The sequence below is a fragment of the Numenius arquata genome, chromosome 25, assembly GCF_964106895.1.
Source record: "Numenius arquata chromosome 25, bNumArq3.hap1.1, whole genome shotgun sequence".
Taxonomy (NCBI): domain Eukaryota; kingdom Metazoa; phylum Chordata; class Aves; order Charadriiformes; family Scolopacidae; genus Numenius; species Numenius arquata.
The window spans coordinates 4,824,328-4,844,397 of record NC_133600.1 but is presented as its reverse complement, the minus strand read 5'-3'; the positions used below and the strand labels follow the sequence as shown (position 1 = coordinate 4,844,397).

General features: G+C 52.3%; 2 protein-coding genes across 4 annotated transcripts; one reads left to right on the top strand and one right to left on the bottom strand.

The window, feature by feature from the left end:
- Positions 1-5,374: 5,374 nt before the first annotated feature.
- DDX49 (DEAD-box helicase 49) lies at positions 5,375-12,786 on the bottom strand. Its single transcript, XM_074163686.1, has 13 exons — positions 12,649-12,786; positions 12,433-12,556; positions 12,248-12,333; positions 11,898-12,019; positions 11,595-11,782; positions 10,666-10,806; positions 10,182-10,257; positions 9,984-10,060; positions 9,196-9,293; positions 8,776-8,850; positions 7,651-7,739; positions 6,902-6,973; positions 5,375-6,635 (listed from the first exon to the last, which is right to left on the bottom strand). The coding sequence occupies exons 1-13, from the start codon at positions 12,761-12,763 to the stop codon at positions 6,459-6,461; spliced, it is 1,440 nt and encodes a 479-aa protein (XP_074019787.1). The 5' UTR covers positions 12,764-12,786; the 3' UTR covers positions 5,375-6,458.
- Positions 12,787-12,969: 183 nt separating this feature from the next.
- COPE (COPI coat complex subunit epsilon) lies at positions 12,970-19,678 on the top strand. 3 transcript variants are annotated; one of them, XM_074163741.1, is made up of 10 exons: positions 12,970-13,124; positions 13,432-13,494; positions 13,875-13,975; positions 14,174-14,326; positions 15,733-15,786; positions 16,301-16,382; positions 17,718-17,873; positions 18,143-18,211; positions 18,695-18,769; positions 19,312-19,678. In XM_074163741.1, exons 1-10 carry the CDS (start codon positions 12,999-13,001, stop codon positions 19,357-19,359), a joined length of 927 nt encoding a protein of 308 aa, XP_074019842.1. In that variant the 5' UTR covers positions 12,970-12,998; the 3' UTR covers positions 19,360-19,678. The 3 variants fall into 3 exon arrangements, with proteins under 3 accessions (XP_074019842.1, XP_074019843.1, XP_074019844.1); XM_074163742.1 differs by having other exon boundaries at positions 12,972-13,124; positions 17,730-17,873; positions 19,312-19,663; XM_074163743.1 differs by lacking the exon at positions 17,718-17,873 and having other exon boundaries at positions 12,982-13,124; positions 19,312-19,663.
- Positions 19,679-20,070: the final 392 nt, after the last annotated feature.

The window sequence follows — 20,070 nt, the reverse complement described above, 5'->3', positions numbered from 1 at the left end:
TTCCTTGCCAGAATAATCTGAATAGTGGCTTTTTGATGCGATCTGTCCTGTGCTCGGCGTTCTTTAAAAGTCTTTTATTGATGGATGGTTCTGGGAGGCACTTTCCATTGCAGTCTTCCCCTCTTCTAAACTAATGAAAACCCATTCATCACTGGCCGTTTCCACAAATGCCCTAAATCTGCGGTTAGCGATGAGACAGCGTTGCAGCAAAGCACTAATTCCATCTGCCCCGCTCCAGTGAGGATTGAAAAAGGGCTTCCGTTGTGTTTCAGAAGAGCAGTGCTCCAACACCTCCCCACCACGCTCTTTCCGACCCTCGTCCCTTCCCCGTTTGTGCTCCTTTTGCTTCAAAAGGGGAAAATCTTGTCTTACAAAAGCCGGGGCTGGAGTTTGCTGTTTGCTTCTGTCTCAGGGTGACAATTACTGTCAGCAACCAAACAGCAGTGGCTTCCTTGCGGGAGGAGAAACGCTACTGATTGCAGGTACCTTGAGAGACCTAATTCTTTTGGCAAATTAGGATCTTAATTATTCATAGAAAGCCTAGACAGAACATTAATAAAGGGAACAGGGGGGGGAGATGGTTCACGCATGAGATCAGGATGAACAAATGAAAAAATAATCTTGTGGCCTTCCCCTCTTCGCACGACGTTTGATGAACAGCAGCGAGGTGTTGGTCTCTGCTCTGGGTCCGGCCCCGAGACAAGGTCCTTCTGACTTCTCAGCCAGACGAAACGAAGCTTTGCTGTTACAGGACGTGCCAGTAATAGGGGCTCAGAAAAAAAAAAAGGATGTGCCTAATGCAAACTCCGCCTGACAGATGCCGATACAGACCTTCCAAGGCTGAGGAGGAATGTCATCGCGGTCCACACCTAGAGCTGGCCCGGCAGGAGGAATCGCAGACCACCAGCAGCTCCGCAAACTCCCTCGCCTCCCCGGGCTTTGATTCCTCCTCCTCAAAGCAGATAATTACCCTCCCTGAAGGACTGTTGGACTTAATTTAACCACCGTCTCCGAGGTGCCTGGAGAGCCAAGAGGAGGAAAGGTTAACGCAGGCCAGGCTGCTTAACACCCTGAGTCCGCTGAGTGATTTTAAACGAGAGGTAAAAATCTTTCTCTTCCCCAAAAAGCCGCTGCAGAGCCCCCTGGTAATGCGTGTTATGTTCTCAGGCAGCCTCACATCAAAGTTACCAACCAGATCGTCTTTGATATCTGTATTTTTTTTTTTTTTTTTTTTTTTTTTTTGTGAGAACACACTGAAGCAAGTTCTTGATGGAAGGAGAGCAGCTCCGCGCTTTGTTTTACATCTCCAAAGGATCAGACTTGGGGGAATTTGAAATTAAATAGCACCATTAATGAAAAATAGGTGACCTAACCCCTTTTGAGCTGCTGCATCTGGGCTGCAGAGATCAGCTGCTCTGTTCCTCAGAGGAGAGGTTATTTTTAGTTCAGAAATGGTCTGTTTACACTTGACAGCACAGGCGAGTGTAACGCACACCCCCCCACACGCACACACCGGGAGACAATTTCCTCGTGCACCAGAGAAGGCAATTAAATGTGTGCTTTGGAAAATGTCCGCAAACACGTAATAAAGCCCCCGAATCCAGGGAGGTTCGCAGTCCCCTTTCCCAGAGTAATTTATAATTATTACCCTTATTAGATTGTGGCGCGGAAAGGCAGTTTCTGCTCCACAAGGGAAAAGAACATGAGCTACAGCGCTAATCATCTCTGCGCCGGGTCCTGCCTCCTCCGCCAGCTTCCCTCCTCCCTGCCCAAAAAGCAGCAGCTGGAATCAGGCTGGAAATGAGACGCTCGTGGTCAGAGCCAGCGGCGCTCGGGACACAAGGGACCGTGGCAGCTCCAGCAACAGGTAATCCGGAGGAGCAGCACCAGCCCCTTCCACTCAGCTCTCGCCGTTCGCAGCCACGGGGCTGCCTGGGCTCTGCTGAGCTCAAGCCTGGCCAAGTGAGAATTAAAGGTACCAAATTCAATTTCCTCGGATGCCGCCGTCACCCGCAGCTGTAGGAAGTTGCCAGGTGGAAAGGGACGGGAAGCTGGTGTCACCTCTGTCCCCAGGGTGGGCAGGGAAGGGCTCTGCCCTCTGTGTGTGTCCCCTTTATAGTTCACGGGGACTCGCATTGGCTGCCACAAAGGTGAATTGTCACCCCTTTCTCACGTACCCCGTACAAATGTGAATTGTCACCCCTTTTTCATGTACCCCATCCTGCCGTCTGCACACGTGTGACACCGTGTGCTCTGGAGAGAACAGGGCAGCTCCTTACCCCGTTACTGGCTTATTTATCCCAAGGGCTGGGAGAACAAGAAGCGAGAGAGGATGCTGTGGAGAGGATGCTGTGGAGAGTCTCTGCCTTCTGTTCCCACCCATGCCGGGCTAACAGGGTTTCAAATCCCAGCAGGCAACAGACGGAAAACATTTCGCTCTAGCCTTACCGGCTGGGGATATCGGTGTCCAGACCTCGTTATGGGGAGATGAAAACAGCGTCTGAGCCTCGAGATCAGTGGCAGAAATGCCACCTCTCCTCTGGTCTCAACACGGGAGCAGCACAGCTTGTGATGGGCTTGGGAATTCAAGAACGATACTGGGAAGTACGGAGCAGGGATGAAGGGATGGGGATGAGCCACTGCAACAGGATGATAGTGCTGCGCTCACAGCTGCTCTTTGCAGGGCTGGAGCAGAGTCTTCTCCCAGAGGTGACGGGAATCCAAAGCAAGTCATGCAGGGATGCATCCCCAGGAGCCAGAGCTGCTGCAAGGAGCGAGGGACAGGCGTGAATTAAACAGAGCCAGCAGGGAGGCTGGCTTCAGGGAAGAAAAGAAATATTCCAGGTATTCCTTTCCTGTCCCATTTTTTTGGAATTATGACACTGGCAGGGAGGAACTGGGGGAGTTAAAAGTGTCAAGTGTGTCATACCCAGAGAGGAGACACATGTCCGGGCAGCTGCAGTCAAGCCCTGAGTGAGGGTGTGCCACGGACACGGAGCTGAATCGGCAAAACCAGGCAGGGAAGAGCTTTAAGGTGCAGCAGGGAAGGAGAAGGTTCAACAAGGAGTTGGCAGGAGAGCCCTGGGATGGAGGAGGCAGCAAAGCCACAAAGGAGCATTGCGGGGACTCAGGATCGGTCCTGTCCTGCAAGAAAAGGGAGATGTTGAGGCTTGAAGTGCTGACCCTGGAGGATCCAGCCCGGCTGCCGCGTGGACAGGGCTTGGGGAGAGGCAGCCCTGTCCCCCCTGCTGCCCCCCTACTCTTTCAAGCTGAATGTTTAACTTCCAGCTGCCTGGTCGATTAGCCCTGTCCTCTATTTCCCTCCAAACGAGGACCAGAGCCAGCAGCGAGGGTGACCAGAGCACACCAACTGCCATCTACCGGGTAACCTGACGGTAGAGCCCCCCCCAGGGCTGCACACAAGGTAGAAAAGCCTGGTAGAAAAGCTCGTTAAGCAGATTTTCTGCTGAGATTTGGATGCTCTTTGCAAACACAAGGTAAAGCAGGGCTGACCCAGGCTGGTGGGGTGAGATTTCGGAGGGCAGGAAGAAACCACATGGGGGTCCAGCCGTGTTGGATGCTCACAGAGATGGGGGGAGCTGGGAACGGCTGCAGTGGCAGCGCCGCTGTCTCAGCAGAGAGAAATCAAATAGCCCAGCCCAAAGACTACCCCAGACCGTCTCCCTGCGGCCACCTCTGTCTTCACCAGGAAGATCCAGAGCTTCCCTGCCTGATGCAGCATCCGCAGACGGAGGGGATGGCAGCTCCCGAAGGCGACTGCCGCGTTACCAAACCCGTCCCCGCTTCCACATTTCCCCGCTCAGCAGAACTGCCGCTGGGGAATGATTTATCAAACACTCGATTTATCACCGAGGAGGATCCCAGCCTCTCCCTTCTCCCTGCAGAACTTCTGGGAAGCGCTCTTCAGGTGGCTGTTCCTCCTTGTGAGGGGCAGAAATGAGGGGAAACGCTCTAGGAACAGACAAACATTCCCTTAAACACGCACAGAGCAGCCACTCTTGGCATCATCGGCGTAAAGGGCAGACAGAATTGCCCCGCGAGGAGGGGAGGCAGAGGAGCACGTGCTCCCCGAGTGATGGTTTCGCACCCAGGGGAGATGGGAGGATGAGGAGGGCTGGCGGGGGCGCAGGGCTGTCTCCTCACACACAGCCCCCCCGGCCTCCCCCCGCCACCCCCGTGCCAGCCTGGCCTTCGCAGCAGCCAGAGAGGCAGTGATGGGAGAGATGCTGAATTGAGAAGAGTTTCCATGGCAACCCAGCCGGGGGAACCCCCCAGAGCTGGGGCTGAAGGAGGGGAGGGAGAGGAGTGAGAGGAAGGCACTGGGCAGGAGGCAATGGCCGCTCTCGGGCACGGCGGGGCAGAAAAGGGGGGGTTTTACAGCCAAGATCTGGGCTGTGATGAGAAGGAAACCCTTATATCCCTGGGGGATCCCAAAGGTTTCCGACAAACCCCAGAATGGAATATCCTACCTGGGGGGGTGCAGCACTGACAGCACCTACAGAAATGTCACCCCTGTCCTTTGGCCCCGGGGGAAGATGTAAATTCCTAATCTGGGAATTTAAGGCATCTTCCTACAACCTCTTCTTCTCCTTGGCCACTCCCAAGACTGATTATCCGAAGGGAGAACATCTCTTCAGCGCCACAGAGAGCTCTCGTTTCCCGCACGTGTCCTACCCTCACAGCGGAGGCTGCTCAAGAAAAGACAAGGCGTGTATTAAAAGGAATTTTGAATAAAGCTTCAAGACGAGAGCCTTGATCAATCCCCACCCGTCGCATCTGGAAGGAGACAGAGAAACCCCCACCAGCCTGAAATAAAGAGCCTTCAGACAGCAGGTTAGGAAGTGTCTGCGAGAGGGAGGGGAACAACCGACACTCAAAGGTGGTACCAGCACCCTCTGGTACACCTGGCGGTACCAGGAGCCGCCTGTCCCAGAGAGGGTGTCTTTTTGAATCTACAGCTAACGGGCTTGCTCCGCCAATTAGCATGCACGAGGCTGTGGCAGCATTTAGTATTCAGAAAGCACGGGGCTGGGAGGAACCCATTTGCTGCTGCTGCAGCAGCCGCCGCGGGTGACAGGCAACGGTGACGCAGGGCTGTGGAGGGAAACACCATCTTCCCTCTGCAGGACCTCCCTGCGCACACACACAGGCACCCCAGGGACTGCGTGCTCCCGGGAAAGGAGCTGGGACGGAGAGATCCAACACCCACAAGAAGCTCAATCCTTATCCCATTCATCTCTCGGAATAAAACCGATTTTATCTCCGAGGCGGGTCCCCGCACAAGTACTGCTCCCCGCCCCCAGGATCCCGCAACTCTCCATGTTGGAAAAGGTCAAAGATCCAGTCACTTGTTGCAATAAATATTTATTTGGGCACTGACCATAAAAAAAACCCTATTTTTGTTAAGCCAGAGGGCAGGAATAACAGTCATAGAGAGCTCTGGCCATTAGAGAAGGCACTGAGGATCCATCCTGACACCAGAACAGAGGAGGCCAAACTCTGGCCTCGGCTACTCGGGGAATTTAAGTTCTGTCTCCACAGGGAAACACAACTGGTTCTCAGGGGAGCTCAGCCCCCTCCAGCAGAACCTGTTCCAAACATCCGCGATGCAAATCTGCACAGGGAGGCCCAAAAACCTACAGAGCAGACCCAAATACAAACCACTCTGGTTACTCTCAGATGGTACAAGAAACAAGGCAATCCTTCTCCTGGGGTTCTTTCTGCGTTGGAAAGAGTCTTTGAACTGACCAATCAACCAGAAAAACAGAGCCCCAAACAGCCCCCGTTTCCAAAACACGACTCTGAGGTCCCTGTGGGCAGCAGCCCAGGGCCAGAGTCTAAACCAAGGCAAAGAATCGCAGGCAGGAGCATCACTTACATCTATAAAACAGGATTATCCCCAGAAGACCCCAGGACCAGGCACACAATACAACCTCCCCACGTGTTCCAGGAATTTTCCTCTCGGAAAACTCTGGGCCATGGCACAGATCGGGGCTGCGCTCATTTTGTCACAGTATTTTTAGACTCTGGCTCAGGGGGAGAATCTGTTGATATATAAAAAAAAGTGAGTGGCAAGCACCAGCCCTCGAAAGGGAAAGAGCAATGGCTGAATGAAGGGGGAAGAGAGAGGGGAATCTTTATTTCCCTTTACGTCACCAAGAATTCAGGTCTGGCCTCTCCTTTGCTGGAGGAAGGATACGTGCTTGAGAGACATTTTTCCAGGAGAAGGCTCCAGCCTGCAGGGAACGGCCCAAGCCAGCAGCGCTGTGCAGGAAGGAAAAAACAACAGAGATGGTTCAAAGTGTCCCTGCTCCCCTCACCCGCCTCCCCGTACTCTCCAACACTGATTGCGGGTCAGAAGTGTCCAGATTAAAACGCGTTAGATCCTGGTATTCCCAAAGCAGCAGCAGAGTCAGGGCAGTCCGAGCCGAGGGATGTTATTTCTCCTCGGCAGCAAGCAGTTTGTTCCGCCGCTCCATCTTCTTCTGCAGTTTCCTCTTCAGCCGCAGCTGCTTTTTCTTCTGCAGCGTCTGCTGCACCTTCTCACGGCATTGCTTGTTTTTCTTCCTGATCTTGGCCAGCTCCGCTTTCCTTTTTGCCTCCAGATCTGGATCCTGCAATGGCAAATGCCAGGACATCAGTGACACGGCCGGGGCCAGCCCCTTTGCCTTTCCTAGATGCCCACCCTGCCCTCCAGCCCGTGACTGAGTAGGATGCAAAAGTCAGACGCTACTTCAATGCACTTTTTAGTATCAGTCCCCCTTTAAGATAAAACCTCCCCACCCCGAAGGGGAGTCGGGCGGACACGCCACAGGAACTGTCACTCCTTTTCCACGCCGATGGCGTTGTACCAGCCACCAATCATAGCAGCAGCTCTCACCTTCCCTTCAAGGATCATTTGTTTCCGCTTATTTATTTCTTTCTTCTCATCAAAATCCGTTCCCTCCAGTTCCTGTCAAAGCGAAAATACAGCAGGGCCATTGGTAACCGCGTCCGAGAGGGAGAAAAGCAGAGCAGCTTTGAAGGGTCACAGAACCTCAGCGTGAGAACCCCACGTTTGGGAGCCTGCAGACCTTCCACCCCCCCCAAAGGACCAGCCCCAACACTCAGCAGCACAAAAACGTGCAATAATAGAGCAAATCCAGGGAAGATAATTAAAACAACCCTCCACACACACACATCCAAGTGCTTTGAGTGGAGCGACAGGATGAAGGGGAAGGGTTTGACACTGACAGAGGGGAGATTGAGATGAGATCTGGGGAAGAAATTCTTTGCTGTGAGGGTGGTGAGAGCCTGGCCCAGGTTGCCCAGAGAAGCTGTGGCTGCCCCATCCCTGGAGGGGTTCAAGGCCAGGTTGGAGGGGGCTTGGAGCAACCTGGTGTGGTGGGAGGTGTCCCTGCCCAGGGCAGGGGGTGGCACTGGGTGAGCTTCAAGGTCCCTACCAACCCAAACCATTCTATGATTCTATGAGTCCCCTAGAAAGAGGAATAAAAATTCCTATTTATGTGCTCGGGAGCAAAGCTGTGTACCCAGAGAGGCACGCTAGACTGCAAAGAATCTCCTGGTTACCCCCAGCTGCCCAAGAGCTCCAGCCCCCTGGGCAAAGGGGCTTCGTGTTTGCACACTCACGATTTCACATTGCCTCCTGGTGACATTCACTTGGGTGACGATGTTAAGCACCAACTGCTCCTCCACGGAGAACTCCTGCAGCTTCAGCTCTAAATCAGGGCGAGACATTTACAGACCACGGTTGGTTACGAAAACCAGGGGCAGATGATTCTCAACTAGTGAAAAACCCAGTATAGTTCCAGTGATTATCAGTGGATTTGTTCTCATAGGCTGTGATCGCTCCGGCTCCTTCAGGACTACAACAAGGGATTAAATCCTCCCCTCTGCCTACAATTCCCCAGAGCACACAGAGTGGTGAGGAAGTAAAGAAGAAGGTGGCTGCTTTAATAAAAAGGTTGCAGAGAGAGTTCAACACAGCTTCTCCTCCACCAGAAAAGGCAGGAAAACAAACACCTTCACGCCTGGCACCCACAACGGCAGAATCAAAGCTGATGGAGATTCAAACGCTCCTGCTCCTTTCCAAGCCTCAGCCACACACAGAAGAGAAAGCATTTTATGCCGACGTAAGGGGCCCCTTACCACAAAAACGATACTTTTTTGCTGGAGCAAGTCCAGAGAAGGGCAACGGAGCTGGTGAGGGGTCTGGAGAACAAGTCTTATGAGGAGAGACTAAGGGAGCTGGGGGTGTTCAGCCTGGAGAAAAGGAGGCTGAGGGGAGACCTTCTCGCTCTCTACAACTCCCTGAAAGGAGGGTGTAGCCAGGGGGGGGTCGGTCTCTTCTCCCAAGGAACAGGAGATGGGACAAGAGGAAACAGCCTCAAGTTGCGCCAGGGCAAGTTCAGGTTGGATATCGGGAAGAATTTTTACACTGAAAGGGTTATCAAGCATTGGAATGGGCTGCCCAGGGAAGTGGTTGAGGCACCATCCCTGGAGGCGTTCAAAAGACGGGTTGACATAGTGCTGGGGGACATGGGTTAGTGATGGGGTTTCTTTGGTCAGAGTTAGATTGATGGTTGGATTAGATGATCCTGAAGGTCCCTTCCAACCTAGATGATTCTATGATTCTGGCTAATACATTCTGCACTCAGGAAATCAATGCTTCAAGTACCACAAGCAACACTTCACACAACACTTGTGTACTTCAAGCAACACATATTTTAGCAGCGTTAAAGGCGTTCTACTTACTGATTTCCTCCTCGATAGCATGTACGAGATGGATGTCGTACTGCGTCACCAGGGTAATAGCGATCCCTTTCCGACCTGGAGGATGAAAACAGGGTGATGTATGGATCTTGACAAGCAGAGGGAGGTGAAGCCCAACCCACGCCAAATTCCATCCATCCCCAGGAGTCGGCCCAGCACATTATGGTGACAGGGTGTTCAAAGGGGGCTTTATTTGCTCTGAAAAAGGAGTTAACTCTTGGTGCGGATCAGACACAAGTCAGGGGGAGCCATGGCTGCAATCTTAAGGCTGAGCAGATCCGGCGCTGACTGAAAAGCCTGCGCTGCAGCCGCTGTGAAGCCTCCTCCCACCCCTTCATGGCTCGGCCCTGGCTCTGGGAACCCCCAGTTTCAGCCAGCAAACGGCAGCTTTTCCCTGCTCACCCGCCCGGGCTGTCCGGCCAACCCGGTGAATGTAGATTTTCGGCAGGCCGGGAGTGTTGTGATTGATGACAACTTGTACTGTAGGAATGTCCAAACCTCTGGAAGGCAGGGAAAGAGAACAGAAGTTAAGGAACACTGATTTAATCCATGCAGTTTAAGTTCCTGGTTCCTGTCCTCTGCTTTCTCCAAGAGCCCCATATTCTCCTGAATACAGGACTCTCTTTATTGACTCGCGTCAGTTCTAGGACAAACTCTCTCCTCGTGCAACTCTCCACTAGTCACAAACCACAATGTCACCCTGCAGCCTGCTGTTCCCTCCTAGACCCAGAGAACACAAGAAGCCTCATGGAAACCATTCTCCTTCTAGAACACACCCCCCTGCTGCAGCAGAGCGAGCCAGGAGCAGAGCTCCATCACACACAGGTGGCTCCAAAACACAGCTCAGGGACGCTCTACAGTGGAAGCGAACAACCCCGTCCTTCCCAACGGGGGGAATTTAAAGCTCTCCTCTTGCTAAAACCATTGTCCAGGTTGGAAGGGACCTTCAAGATCATTGAGTCCAACCATCAACCCAACACTGCCAAAGCCACCACTAACCCGTGTCCCTCAGCACCCAAGTCTGCCTGGCTTTTAAATCCCACCAGGGATGGTGACTCCATCCCTTCCCTGGGCAGCCTGTTCCCATTCTTGATAACCCTCTCTGTGAAGAAATTTTTCCTAATATCCATCCTAAGCCCTCCCTGGCGCATCTTGAGGCCGTTTCCTCTTGTCCTAACCATGTCCCTCACCTGGCAGCAACATCGGTGGCAATGAGAATCTTAAAGATGCTGGACTTGAACTTCGCTAACGCTGCAAATCGTTGCCGCTGTGAAGAGAGAAGTCTGTGTGAGGGACGTCGTGATCCACGGGAGCTGCAGGACTGGGGGAGACGCCTGGCTCAGGGATGGAGCCGAAGCATCCGTCACCCACATCTGTCCATCGCTCACCTGTTTCATCATGGAATGCAGAGCTACAGAAGGGAAGTTGTATTTCCTGAGCATCATGTTCAGGACCTGGCAGTCCCTTGAAGGAAAAAAAAAATAAAAATATCAGAATATAACAGGGAAATGTGAAGCTGATGGATCAGGACAGAGCTGGGGTTCCTCGAGGAGCCCTCACACTGCAATTACGACGACACTGTTAATTACTGAAGTGCTCTGATGGAAGTAGGGAATGAGACACCCACCCCGCACCTGCTCACCCCCGAGACTGCTCAAAGCAAAAGGTGTTTCTCTACCAAATTTCAGAACAGACTAAGCAAATACCACCCCAGCCCAACGCCCAATAAAGTGGAAATTTCGAACCCCAACTAGAAATGCCAAGTCACACAAACATTAAGAGCAATCACAGAATGATATGGGGTTGGAAGGGACCTCTGGAGATCATCTAGTCCAACATCTAGTTCCAATCACGAGGAATAAAGCCACTCACTTGCAGGTTTTGGTAAAGATAATGATAGACCAGTCGTTGTGCTCGTCCTGGAAGGTCTGGATTAAATGGACAAGGTACGCGTCCTTGATTGCTTCGGGTACGAGCAAGTAGCGTTGGTCCAATTCCTCCACCGTCCGCACCCTGTCCGGAGGGCAAGGCAAAGCACCGGTTTGGCAAGTGCAGATGTGTCCTGGGTTGAGAGGCACAGGACTAACTTTTCTCCTAACACTGGGGGAAACTGCACTTTTAGAAGACTCTAGAGTCTGAATTCATGAAAATATTTACTTTATAGCCAGCCAGGCTCTGTGGGATTCGAGGTCTTAGTGTTTTCGAGCCTTGCCAGGGGCAGGGACGAGGAGGAGCGAGGCCTGGGCATTTGACCCAGGCTGCCAACAGGATTATTTCATACCATGAATGTCACATTCAATATAAATTAGAAAAGTTTGCTGTGTAGCTCTCTCTCTCTCTCCCTTGATGGCGGCGGGTCCAGACAACTCCTTGCCCCGGTGCCGGAGCCCTGAGCCCTTCCCTTTCTCCCAAAGCCGTTGCGCTCCCAGTGTCCCACACCTGCTGTCCCTGCTGGGAGTGCACAGCTTCCTACTGATATAATGAGCTAAGTATATTCTTGTATATCTTATATCAGCATCGGGATTAATACTGGTTCTTTAGTATTATTGTTAATTATTTAGTCTTAGTCTACTAAATCTATTTATATTTCAACCCTCGTGGTTCTTTGTGTTCCCCGATTCCCCTTTCCGGGTGGGGAGGGGTCAGCGGGTGATAGAATAATTCTCTAAACGACAATAAATTGTTATGGGTTTTCTCAAACCATAACAAGACGGAACCACAAGGGAAAGACAGCAGGGACACGAGGTAACCGAGAGGAAAGAGGATTCTTCATCTGCTCTGTAGAGGGGGTGAAGACTTACTGGGATTCAGCCTCCCAGAAGAAGGGTCTGTTCGCAGCCAGGCCCTGCAGCTCCTTCAGCGTGTCGGTCAGCGTGGCGCTGAACAGCAAGGTCTGCCTGCGTGCTGGGAGAGCGTCCAGAATCACCTCCAGGTCCGGGGTGAAGTCGGCACAGCCCTGCTCCAGCAGCCGGTCAGCTTCATCCAAAACCTGGGCACAGCCAAAAATAAGAGGGACGGCCTGCATGCATGCCTACAAAGCTAGAAATCTTAAAAGCATTAAAAAAAAAAACAACCAAACAACCAGCCCTAGGAAACTGCCTCACCAAGAACTTTATCTTTTTGAGGCTGAAAGTGTTGGAGCTGCGGAGGTGATCTGCCAGCCGGCCGGGCGTAGCGATGACGACGTGGGGTTTACGGGAGAGCTCCAGTGCCTGCTCCACCATGTCTGCACCCAGAACCACAGAAGAAAAGCAAGGTTTTTAGTCTGTGAAGCTGGAAAACATCACTCTCCTTATTCCCACCAGCCTCCACCACCTCGGGCACTAGGTAACAGCTCCTCAGCACGGAGAAAACAAACGGTGTGGAACAAAAGCCTCCCCGGGCGCTCTACTCGCTCCCCACCCCACCGTACCAGGGCCAGCGGAGGCTCCGACCCCCGGGCAGCGACACTCACCCAGGCCGCCCACCACCACGCAGTCCTTCAGGCCGAGGGGCTTCCCCAGGACACGGAACTGCTCGGCGATCTGGTATGCCAGCTCCCTGCCGGGGAGGAGAGAGCTGAAACGGGACCGGGCCTCCGCGGAGGGGCCTTCCAGGACCGGTTCTCCCGGTCCGGGCCCTCCCGGGGCCGCTTCGTACCTGGTGGGCGTCAGCACCAAGCAGAAGATGCCGTAGGGGTCCTCGGAGAGCACCTGCAGCACCGGCAGCACGAAGGCCGCCGTCTTCCCGCTGCCCGTCTTGGCGCAGCCCAGGCAGTCGCGACCTACGAGGGAGGGAGGGAGGGAGAAGGATGGGGACGGTCAGCGGCCGTTAACGGCGGTACCGGGAGCGGGACGGGGAAGCAGGGGCGCTCACCCTGCAGCACGGGCGGGATGCAGGCGGCCTGTACGGGCGTGGGCCGGCTCAGCCCCACCTGCCGCGCCTGCTCCGCCAGCCACGGTGACAGCCCCAGTGCCCGGAACTCCGCCATGGCCGCCCCCGTCTGCACCAGGCATTACCGGATGCGCGTTACCCGGCGCGCCCGCCTCCCCTCATTGGCTGACCCCCTCCCAGCGTGCCTTGCTGGCAGCCCGCTTCCGGCGCTGTGGTGACGTTTCCGCCTCCCAGGGTGCCTATTGGCTGGCGCGGGAGGTTTCCATGGAGACTGCGGTTCCCGGCAGCCGCCGCGGCTCAGCTGCTTCCGGAGACGTGTCTGAGGCGGGGAAATGGCGTCCGGGGCGGGTGCGGGCTCTGCTGGTCAGGGTGGCGAAGCCGATGAGCTCTTCGACGTGAAGAACAGCTTCTACATCGGGGCCTACCAGACCGCCATCAACGAGGCACAGCGGGTCAAGGTGAGGCGGTTCGGAGGGTGGCCAGGATGTCCCTTGGCCCGCGGGTCGGTGCCTCCCCTAGGCCGCCTCGGCGTCTAAACGCCCGAGCCTGGGGCTCCCCGAGCGTCCTCCGGCCCTCCCTGCTTTGTCCCAGGCGGTTTTCGGTGTTTCCCACCATCCTGCGTTTGCAGGGGGACCCGAGAATGTGTGTGGAGCGGGGGTCCCGTGTCTCCGGGGGCGTCCCGTGCGGGGGTTTGTGCTGTTGTGAGGTTGGGTTGTGGCTGTACAGGTACCTGAGGGAGGTTCTTGTTTTCTGTAATCCCTTCAGCCCTCTAACCCGGAGAAGGAAGTGGAGAGGGATGTCTTCTTGTTCCGAGCCTACATCGCCCAGGTGAGGGTGCGAGTGGTGCTTTTGCAGCAGTACCAGCTGAGTGTAGGGCTGGGGTGGAGGAGGTTGTGAGTCTGAGTCCTCCTTCAGCGCTGGAACACAACGCTTTCCCTGCCAGTAACGCAATTGCGAACGTAACGTCTCGCTCTGTAGGGTCAGGATGACCGGACGAGACCTCTTTGAGAGGTGCTGTTTTGTCTTTAAAATGGGCAAATAGTTCTCTTCGGGGTTATGAAATTTGGCTGCGTTCGTAGAGAATGATGTGAGACATAAGGTAGAAATTTGCCGTTGTTGTCATTCTGACTGAGGTTTTGGGAAGTAAGCGATTTCCCGCATTCTGAAAATGTAGTAAGTCACAGAGTTTTCTTTGTTGCCTTCAACAGAGAAAATACGGTGTTGTCCTGGATGAAATTAAAGCCAGCGCTAGCCCTGAGCTCCAGGCGGTGAGGATGTTTGCAGAGTATCTTTCAAATGAGAGTCAAAGGTAAGTCTGATAATGAGCTGGAACTCAAGCCCTGTCCTACAGGGAATACCTTTCCACGTGGAAAGTTCCTTGTGGAAGCGTGGTCTTTATTGTGGTTTCACGGTGAATCCCAAAAAGGCAGAACTGGGGGGGGGACAGGATCTTTTTGTCTTGTTTAGTGACGAAACACTCCTAAATTCTTACCATTGCTCTTCATAGGGACGCAATCGTTGCTGATTTGGACAAGAAGATGGCAAAAAGCGTTGATATAGCCAATACTACTTTCTTGCTGATGGCTGCTTCCATCTATTTCCACGACAAAAATCCCGATGCGGCTCTGCGTACTCTGCACCAAGGGGAGAGCCTGGAATGGTGAGTGGCATCGGCAGGTGTGTGCTGGCAAAGCCCCTCCCTAGGGAGAGGCTCCGGGGAAACGACTGAGGTCTGGCTTGTTTCTAAAAAGCCTTTAAGCCATTGAGAAACTGCTTTGAGCTTTTGTAGGAAGCAATTTGGTGCTCGTCCTACGATATCGAGCCTATTGTTCCCTTGTGAAACTTTAAAAACTCGATTTATTGATTTACAGAATCACAGAATCTTCTTGGTTGGAAGGGACCTTTGAGATCATCCAGTCCAACCAACAAAAACAAACAAACAAAAACAACAAAAAAAAAACCCCACACAACACCAAACACCAAAATCAAACCAAAACAAACACCCACAACCACACCCCACACCCACCCACAAACAGACACAACCCAACAATCTCAGGCACTAGAGCATGCCCTGAAGTGCCATGTCTACACGTTCCTTAAATACCTCCGGGGATGGCGACTCCACCACCTCCCTGGGCAGGCTGCTCCAGTGCCTGACCACTCTCTCAGTAAAGTAATTCTTCCTGATATCTAATCTAAACCTCCCCTGCCACAATTTCAGACCATTTCCTCTGGTCCTGTCATTATTCCCTTGGGAGAAGAGGCCAACACCCACCTCTCTACACCCTCCTTTCAGGGAGTTGTAGAGGGCAATGAGGTCCCCCCTCAGCCTCCTCTTGTCCAAACTAAACATGCCCAGTTCCCTCAGCCTCTCCTCGTGTGACTTGTTCTCTAGACCCCTCACCAGCTTGGTGGCTCTCCTCTGGACACGCTCCAGCAGCTCAGTGTCCTTCCTGTAGTGAGGGGCCCAGAACTGAACACAGCCCTCGAGGGGAGGCCTCACCAATGCCCAGTACAGAGGCACCGTCACTGCCCTACTCCTGCTGGCCACGCTGTTCCTGATACAGGCCAGGATGCCATTGGCCTTCTTGGCCACCCGGGCACACTGCTGGCTCATGTTCAGCCGGCTGTCCACCAACACCCCCAGGTCCTTTTCTGCTGGGCAGCTTTCCAGCCACTCCTCCCCAAGCCTGGAGCGTTGCCTGGGGTTGTTGTGACCAAAATGCAGGACCTGGCACTTGGCCTTATTAAACCTCATCCCATTGGCCTTGGCCCATTGATCCAACCTGTCCAGGTCCCTCTGTAGAGCCTGCCGACCCTCAAGCAGATCAACATTCGTGCGTGCTCAGGATTGTTGAGAGGAGCATTTTGTCTTTACAGTCAGGGAGCTGTAAAGGGGAGAGAGTTTCTCCCTTCTGGGTCCTGCTCTAAGAACCTCCCCGCTGTGTTGGTTCTCCGCGGGTGGGAGGCTCATCCCTGGGCGCTGGTGGCACCTCTCTCTGCTCCCGGGCAAAGCACGGGGAGCGGTAAAAATCGCTAAAATCACTTTGCTCTTGTTCGTTGCAGCATGGCCATGATGATACAGATTCTTCTGAAGCTTGACAGGCTCGATCTGGCTCGGTGAGTTCACATCCCTTCGCTTTTTCATGGTGTTCTTGTGGGGGGGCCTTGATAAGAGAATTTTCGTCACCCGGCCAAGCCGGGTGATGAAAATTCTCTTATCAAGGGCCCCCCCACAAGAACACCATCAGCATTTTAACACCTGCAGCGGACAGGAGACCTCATGTGTAGGTATGGATGCCCTGCAAATCGTTTTTTATTCTTCACGTTGCAAAAGTTGTGGGGATAATAAAGCTGGGTACAGCTGAAGGAAGAGGTGGAGCTCTAGTTTTAACCTCACCTTCAGCAGAGCGTGGGGTGAATCTCTAGCCCTGGGTTTCTAACTCCCCCTGGGGAGGTAAAACGGGGAGGTCTTTCACAGATCGTGTCATTAGAATATTGAGGTGTTTGTGCCACATGTCCAGCTTGCTGTGGTGATGGAAGAGCCGAGAGAAGAAGCTACAACCTCTTGTTTCTGTCTTAAAGAAGTTGCCTTGTCCTTTCTGTTATGTGACTCCCGCTTTTGCTTCTGCAGAAAGGAACTCAAGAAGATGCAGGAGCAGGACGAGGATGCAACTCTTACTCAGCTGGCCACTGCCTGGGTCAACCTGGCCGTAGTGAGTGTCTTAAATGAGGATCCCTCACCTACAACACCTGGGAAACACCTCTCTGTGTCTTGTTCCTGATTGCTCTTTTCACATCATGCTTTCAAAAAAACAAGCAAGACTTTTGTTGGTTTGGGGTTTTTTTTCCTCCCCTTCCTTCAATTACACAGGAAACATTGGTAACTTGAACATAAGAAGTTCCACCTGAACATGAGGAGGAACTTCTTTCCTGTGAAGGTGGCAGAGCCCTGGAACAGGCTGCCCAGAGAGGTGGTGGAGTCTCCATCTCTGGAGACATTCATACCCTGCCTGGACATGTTCCTGTGGGACCTACTCTGGCAGGGGGTTGGAGGAGATGATCTCCAGAGGTCCCTTCCAACCTCATATCATTCTGTGATTCTGTGTGATTGTCAGCCTTTCGTCTGTGCTCCTCAGCCTTCAGCTCACACAGGGAAGAGCTAAACCACGCTTAAATAATTCACAAAATGTTAGAATATAAAATGGAAAGCTGCGGTGTTGCCAGGACCCAGACCTTGCAATTAAACTCCAAGAAAAAAATGTAATTCTCTGCTTCGAGCAGACAAAACCATACAGTTTGGTGGTCCAGGTGGTTGAAAATAAGCATTCTCCTAAAATTCAGTGAAGTCCAAGCTTATGCATGAAATAAGCTGTTATATTAAGGCTTCTTTTCTTAGCATTCACTTGGTTCTGTTATCATAGAATGGTTAGAGTTGGAAGGGACTGTAGAGATCATTGAGTTCCAACCCCCCTGCCCTGGGCAGGGACACCTCCACTAGAGCAGGTTGCTCCAAGCCCCATCCAGCCTGGCCTTGAACACCTCCAGGGATGGGGAAAATTATGAAATCTCTCTTGCCTTACAATGGTGTGGAGATAGATTTTTCCATAAGATCTTGGGTTTCCCCAAGAGATCCCACCTCAAACTGGTGGAAGGTGCCACACGTAGAACCATTCTGAAGCTGGAACTTTTTGAAGAGCCAGGTGTCCGTAAGTGTGTTTAATTATAAAAATCTCGTTTCATAACCCTTTATTACGTCAAACATCTGAAGTGGTTCTTTTGAAGTAGGTTTTTCTTCTCTTTGAATGGAAGCCTGCACCTTTTGATCATTTAAGTGCTTCTTAATATTTAATATTCTTGCATTTCTTTCATCCGTGGTCTGACAGTGATCTGTTGTGCTGCAGGAGATCTGATGAACGCCAGCTGGTTCTTACACATTTTATACCTGGGCTTTATAACCCTAAAAATGTACTTTGTGCCTAATCCTTCCAGCCATGGCAAGCACGTCCAGGTGCAGTGAAGCTGTGGTTGTTTGTCTCCTCCCTTTGCAGGGGGGGGAGAAGTTACAAGATGCCTATTACATCTTCCAAGAGATGGCAGACAAATGCTCCTCCACCCTCCTCCTGCTGAACGGGCAAGCAGCCTGCTACATGGCTCAGGGCAAGTGGGACGACGCAGAGGGAGTGCTTCAGGAGGCCTTGGACAAGGTAATTCCTGGTCTTACCAGGCAGATTTGCTCTCAGGGGGCTGTAAATTCAAACAGCAAGAACTTTCACTGTTAAACTTCCTGAAAATATCAATATATTGATATATATCACTAAGGGTAGTCACTGTATAGACTCCCTTTCCTTCTACTTTGTTTCTTCCCAGTAAAGTGAGCTGTGGATTGGGCAGAACTTGTTCTGGCAGAGCTGTGCTGGTTGTCCCCCTGGGTCACGGCACGTCAGGTGGATCAGGTGGTTGTTCTTCTTTGCAGGACAGCGGCCACCCTGAGACCCTCATCAACTTTGTTGTCCTGTCACAGCACTTGGGCAAACCACCAGAGGTGAGGCGGGATTTGTTGTACCCGGCAGCCTGTTCCCGCTGCTGAGGGCGGGCTGTGTGTTCCTCGTGCACTGGGAACTTTGCTTTTGCAGTTTTATAGGTTCTCATCAGGATTGGCATTAACAAAATAGAATAGTTCTGGGGTGCGGGGAGCTCAAATCTTCAGTAAAGTCTCTGTGGAAGTACAGATGGTGTAGATAGTGGTATATACTTGAGAGGAAGCTTTGGGCAGAAGAAGAAACCTCCTGAGTTCTGAGTTCGGTTCTCACTGATTATTTCTTGAACCCAATATTTAAGGTCTACTTTTTAAGTGCAGAGTTTGCACAGGGTCTTACTGGTTTTAACTGGGGCTGCTAACATTCAGGACAATAAGAAAATCGGGTCTTTACTTGCTGCAGACAAACACATGGAAGTGTGATGTTTTAAACTCTTAACTCTTCTCGTGTCATCTCAATATTTAAATTTGTCTCTCTCACCCGTCCAGGTTACGAATCGCTATTTGTCACAGTTGAAAGATGCGCATAAAAATCATCCCTTCATAAAGGAGTATCAGGCAAAGGTACTAATTACTTTCTCATATAAAACTGAACTTAGCCTGCCTCGTACCGGTGTCTGATGGGGTGAGTGGCTTCTTTACCAGTAAAGACGACTGCAGTTTGGAGGGGGCAGGTCCGTGGTCTTTCTCTGTCCCATTTTGCCAGCAAATTTTGTAGCCCTTGTGCGAGAAACACAAGCCGAGTGTTAAAGGAAGGAGCGATGGACCCCAACCCGGGAACGTCCTGAGGGAACAGCTCTGCGATGCGGGCTCTTAATCTGCGTCAGAAGTGTGGTACCCTCAGACACTGTGCTTGAGCAGTGGAAACATCTTTCTGGAAGAGAGAATTTGGGGAGGGGGAAAGAAGGATAAAGATAATAGCAAAGGGAAAATGGAACAAATTGAAAAAAAACTTGAGAACTGATAGAGGTGATCGTGCTCCTTAGGATCCCTTCTGCCTCAGTGAGCGGTGATAGCGGTGCTCTCTTCAGCAAATGCAGGTTTTATTCAGTTTTCACTATAAAGTTCTAGATTTGTTCATTGTATTCTTTATTTCTGATTTGAAGGAGAATGACTTTGACCGGCTGGCCATGCAGTACGCCCCCAGCGCCTGAGGAGAGGGGAGGGAGGCCGCGGTCCTACTCTGGGGTACCTTGGGAACTGGGGTTGATGTCCAAAGCCTCTCTGGTAACGTGGAAAAACGCCCTCTGCGAGTCGGTCTGGCGTCACTCGCCGTGGCAGGGTCTTGCAGCCAGCAAAGCCAGTGCTAAACCCGTGTGTGACACGTAGCTGCTGCAATTTGGTAGCTGAAAAGCCTGCGTTGTGGCCTATCTGGGCCCTGAACTCTGCTTAAAATCCAGTGCGAATCAAGAGTGTGCAACACTGTACCTTAAACATTCCTAATAAAGCCTTTTCTGGATCTCCGTGCCCCTTAGTTTCTGGAATTCGGGTAATTCCACTCCGGGACTGAGCCCTGTCTTCTGTACCGAGGGCAAACTGGTGGGAGGAGGATGAAGGTTCAATTTAAGCATGGATGAATCCTGAATTATGGATTTCTTTTCAGTCCAACGTGACTCCGCCGTTAACTCCAGCATCCTCTGGAAGAAGCGTACGCAGCTGCAGGGGTCACTGCTGGTGAGAGGGAAAGCTTCCCCCAAAATAAAAATAATCCGATTGTAATAGGCTCAGCCTTAATCTGAGGTTGGTACCGTGCGGCGGCTCGTGTCCTGGAGCCAGGAAAGCACCTTCTGCAGCGCCTGTGGCACTGCGCTTGTCACCGCTCACTTCTGAAGCGGTGGTGGCAGTTGTTGAACGTGACGTGTCGT